This window comes from Camelus ferus, chromosome X (assembly GCF_009834535.1).
Source record: "Camelus ferus isolate YT-003-E chromosome X, BCGSAC_Cfer_1.0, whole genome shotgun sequence".
NCBI classification, from domain to species: domain Eukaryota; kingdom Metazoa; phylum Chordata; class Mammalia; order Artiodactyla; family Camelidae; genus Camelus; species Camelus ferus.
In genome coordinates, this window is record NC_045732.1 from 67,476,671 (window position 1) to 67,481,626 (window position 4,956).

Here is a 4,956-nt window from a genome sequence, read left to right on the forward strand (position 1 = left end):
CCATTGGCTCCCACCCCATCCAATGAGAACCTCGCAACAGTTTCACCTGGCTCCCGCTTCCCAAATAAACAAACAAACCGTCCCGCGACCGTGCCAGCTCTCCTCCTCAGCGCCGCCCGAGACGGTTGCGCTCCGCCCCCTCCGCCACCTCTCGCCCCCTCTAGCCAATCGAGCCCTGGCTGTGGTGCCCCCTCCCGGCCCCGAACACAGGCCGCTCTCCCCTCCTCCCCCCTCGAACTTCTCCCGCCCGCTCGTGCCTCCGTGTACTCTTTAGGACCAGCGTGGCCCCAGAGCCCCGCCTCCTCTCGTTGGTCCTCCCAAGGCCCACAAGCCGAGAGATTCACCAAGAAGGTCTAGGCCGGGTTGGAGGTGGCCCCGCCTCTCGGGCCCGCCGCCCCCTCCCTTACGCACCTCTACTGGCGGTGGCTCGCGCCCCTCCACTGCACTGGTAGCAGGAGCTGCAGCGGCCGCCGCGTGAGGCAGCGGTCACGTGTTGTTTTGCCCGCCGCCGCGCGCTTGGAGTGGAGTGGGCGGGGGCGCGAGCCAAGGCGGGAGGGGGCTGGGGCGGGCGGACGAGGGTAGACAGCCTCTTCCCCCAATCCTCCCTTCCCCGAGCCCCCCCTCCTCCTTGCTCACCTTAAAACCATCGTGCATCACCATGGCGAGTTGCTCCTTCGCTCGCGACCAGGCGACAAGGAGGCTGAGAGCGGCAGCAGCGGCAACGGCGGCAGCTCTAGCTGCGGTGGCGACCACCCCACTTCTTTCCTCGGGAACCCCGACCGCACTCATTGGGTCCGGGTCGTCTTGTCCGGGAGCCATGTGGCTCTCCACGGCCACTGGCTCCCGGTCAGACTCCGAGTCCGATGAGGAGGACCTCCCCGTCGGGGACGAAGTCTGCAAACGCGGCTACCTGCGGAAGCAGAAGCATGGGCACAGGCGCTACTTCGTGCTCAAACTCGAGACCGCCGACGCCCCAGCTCGGCTGGAATACTACGAAAATGCCAGGAAGTTCCGGCACAGTGTCCGCGCCGCGGCGGCTGCAGCGGCGGCGGCCGCCTCTGGCGCCGCGGTCCCCGCGCTCATCCCACCGCGGCGCGTGATTACCCTGTACCAGTGCTTCTCTGTGAGCCAGCGGGCCGACGCAAGGTACCGACACCTCATCGCTCTTTTCACCCAGGACGAGTACTTCGCTATGGTGGCCGAGAACGAGTCGGAGCAAGAGAGCTGGTACTTGCTGCTCAGCCGCCTCATCCTCGAGAGCAAGCGCCGCCGCTGCGGCACGCCCGGCGCGCAGCCGGATGGAGAACCGGCGGCGCTGGCGGCTGCAGCGGCGGCGGAGCCACCCTTCTACAAAGATGTGTGGCAGGTAATAGTCAAACCCAGGGGGCTGGGGCACAGGAAAGAGCTGAGCGGCGTGTTCCGGCTATGTCTTACCGACGAGGAGGTTGTGTTTGTGAGGCTAAATACCGAAGTGGCCAGCGTGGTCGTCCAGCTCCTGAGCATCCGTCGCTGCGGGCACTCGGAGCAGTATTTCTTCTTGGAAGTCGGCAGGTCCACCGTCATCGGCCCAGGAGAGCTCTGGATGCAGGTCGATGACTGTGTGGTGGCCCAAAACATGCACGAGCTATTTTTGGAGAAGATGAGAGCCTTGTGTGCAGACGAATACAGAGCCCGCTGCCGCAGCTACAGCATCAGTATCGGCGCCCACCTGTTAACCCTGCTGTCCGCTAGGAGGCACCTGGACATGCTGCCGCTGGAACCCAGCGGCTGGCTCAGAAGGTCCCGCTTTGAGCAGTTTTGCCACCTCAGAGCCATCGGTGACGGGGAAGACGAGATGCTCCTCACCAGGCGCTGCATAACACCCAGTGAGCCTGTGCCCCCTTCCAGGCGAGGAAGACTGCACCTGCCCAGAACGCGCAGGTCCAGGAGAGCAATTTCAGTGCCAGCTGGCTTTTTTCGGCGCTTAGCACCCAGCCCTGTGCGTGCCCCGCACCCAGAAGCCCCCAACGAGGGAACTTGCCTGTCTTCTGAAGCATCTGGTTCCGGCTCTGGCAACTCTGGGGAAGAAGGCAGTCCTCAGGGCAAAGAGGATCAGGAAGGAAACAGAGGCGACTATATGCCCATGAACAACTGGGGCTCAGGAAATGGCCGAGGCTCAGGAGGTGGACAGGGTTCGAGTGGCCAAGGCTCCAGTAGCCAGAGCTCAGGAGGAAACCAGTGCTCAGGCAGGGGGCACGGCTCTGGAAGTGGCCAGGGCTCAAGTGGCAGCCAGGGCTCAAGTGGCCAGGGATCCAGGGGCCAAGGTGCAGGAGGAAACCAGTGCTCAGGAGATGGCCAGGGTACCACCGGTGGGCACGGCTCAGGCAGTGGTCAGGGAGCTGGAGGTGGACACGGCTCAGGCCGTGGCCAGGGGCCTGGAGATGGTCATGGCTCAGGTGGTGGCAAGAACTCTGGTGGGGGCAAAGGCTCAGGAAGTGGCAAAGGCTCGGATGGCGATGGTGAACGTGGGAAATCTCTGAAGAAAAGATCCTACTTTGGCAAATTAACTCAGAGCAAGCAACAGCAAATGCCACCACCTCTACCACCTCCCCCTCCACCCCCGCCAGTTGCAGCAACTGGTGGGAAAGGGAAGTCTGGAGGAAGGTTCCGACTTTATTTCTGTGCCGACAGAGGAGCCACAAAAGAACGCAAAGAAGCCAAAGAAGTTAAAGACACAGAGACCCCAGAAGGTGCAGCTCGGGGTCCTTACAGAGCCAGAGCTTTTGATGAAGATGAGGATGACCCATATGTGCCAATGAGGCCAGGGGTGGCTGCCCCTCTCGCAAGCTCCAGTGATTATATGCCAATGGCTCCTCAAAATGTCTCTTCTTCGAAAAAGCGCCACTCTCGATCACCTTTTGAAGATTCGAGGGGTTACATGATGATGTTTCCCAGAGTGAGCCCACCACCTGCCCCAAGCCCTCCAAAAGTCCCTGATCCTGATAAAGAGGATGACTCAAAGGACAATGACAGTGACAGTGACTACATGTTTATGGCTCCTGGAGCTGGTGCAATTCCAAAAAACCCCAGAAGTCCCCAGGGAGGCTCTTCCTCCAAAAGTTGGAGCTCCTACTTCTCTCTGCCAAATCCTTTTCGGAGCTCCCCGCTGGGACGGAGTGACCACAGTGAGTATGTACCAATGTTACCTGGAAAATTCCTGGGGAAGGGCCTTGACAAAGAAGCCTCATCTACCGGTGGCCCCGAAGATGTAGCTTCAAAGCCTTCAGTTGCGGGGTCATTCTCAAAGCCTAGAGACGGAGGATCACCTTCAAAGCCTTCAGGTGATGGGCCCCCCAAGAACAAGGCTAAGAGACCTAACCGACTTTCTTTTATTACAAAAGGAAATAAAATCAAGCCAAAACCACAAAAGCCCACACATGAGCAGAAAGAAGTTGACAGTGCTAGCGACTACGTCAACATTGACTTCCCCAAGAGAGACAGGAATACGCCAGCTCCTCGTATTCAAAGACTGCCAGATTTGTGGGGCATAATTGCCGACCCCAGACAGTTCGCCTTTTCTAATTACGTGAATGTGAAGTTCGGAGTGCCATTTCCAAATCCAGCAAACGACCTCTCAGATCTTTTAAGAGCTATTCCAGGTGCCAACCCCTTCTCTCTGGACGGTGCTAGGTGGCCACTTCCGCCTCTTCCTCCCAGTGCTACAGGTAATGATGCTAATGAGGAAGAAGGTGACTACATTGAAGTGATTTTCAACCCAGCGATGACACCAGCCGTGCCTTTTGCTGACAGTGCCATTCGCTACGATGCTGAAACAGGTCGAATCTACGTGGTCGACCCATTTTCGGAGTGCTGTATGGACATTTCTCTCTCCCCTAGCCGCTGCTCGGAGCCACCACCTGTAGCTAGGCTGCTGTTGGAAGGACAGCTAGAGAGAAGACGCCCTCAAAGCCGCTCGCAAAGTTTCTCTGCATCCGCCAGAGCCGCTGTCTCGGCTTTCCCAACCGACAACCTGGAGAGAGATCTCTCCGCCTCCTTCGCATCGGCGGCGACCGCCGCGCCAGCCTTACCCGTGGGCCGGGCTTTAGCCGCCGCCTCCGCCCTCGTCGCGGCCCCGGGCATCGGCGCAGCGGCTGCGGGCTTGGAGGCCGCTGCTGGATTTGACTCCGCCTCTGCCCGCTGGTTCCAACCTGTTGCGAATGCTGCGGGTGCCGAAGCGGTAAGGGGGCCCCGAGACGCTGCGGGTGGCTCGAACCCTAGAGCCCCAAACCCATCGGCAGACTCTGCCGGAGGTGAGAATGGGGCCGGCGGGGCTGCCGCTGCAGCTGCCGCTCCCCCTCCATCGCCTGGCCGCGGCCGGGTGCGGAGCCCCCTAGAGCGAGACGATTCTGACAACGACGACAAGTACGTGAGGATGGACTTTGCCAGACCTGACAACAAGAAGTTCGACTCTCCCCAAAGAGGTTGGTAATTTTAGAATTCATTTCCCCAAAGTTAATAGTTGTTGCTTAATGAATCGATACACTACTCTGTCTACAGTGTTAGGAAAAGATGAGTTACTATTTCATTCACCGGTGCTTATTTAGCATGGAAAGTAGAATTCAGTTTTAATTATCCATGCAATACCTTGTGATCTTTACAAAAACTTAACTTCTCATCTAAGTTTCTGTATCTAGAAAGAACCGATTATCAATTAAACATTGATTCTGCATTTTAGGAGTAGTTAAAACTTACAGATCTGTAGCATGTGGATGCTTTCAAATATCCTTCCCTAACGCGTAATGCTTTATGCAAACAGGACGTCGTAAACTGAATCCCATCAACTCATTTTCAAATCAACAAGTTAAAGCGGCTTTTCTACAAATGCACATATTTAATGATAGGAAAATTAATAAGAGCGTCGAATATTAAGCAATAACAGTCAACTGTTAACATTTGGGGGAGGATGACATTCTCCTC

The 4,956-nt window shown here is 57.7% G+C and overlaps 1 protein-coding gene across 1 annotated transcript; it reads left to right on the forward strand.

Annotated features, from left to right (window-relative positions):
* The first annotated feature begins 642 nt into the window (after positions 1–642).
* Positions 643–4,468, forward strand: IRS4 (insulin receptor substrate 4). The gene has a single exon (XM_032475288.1). The coding sequence runs from the start codon at positions 659–661 to the stop codon at positions 4,466–4,468; it is 3,810 nt and encodes a 1,269-aa protein (XP_032331179.1). The 5' UTR covers positions 643–658.
* The last annotated feature ends 488 nt before the right edge of the window (positions 4,469–4,956 follow it).

Bases quoted from the DNA above. Each gene is read 5' to 3' on its own strand.
- IRS4 (XM_032475288.1), top strand. From the start codon at position 659: ATGGCGAGTTGCTCCTTCGCTCGCGACCAGGCGACAAGGAGGCTGAGA.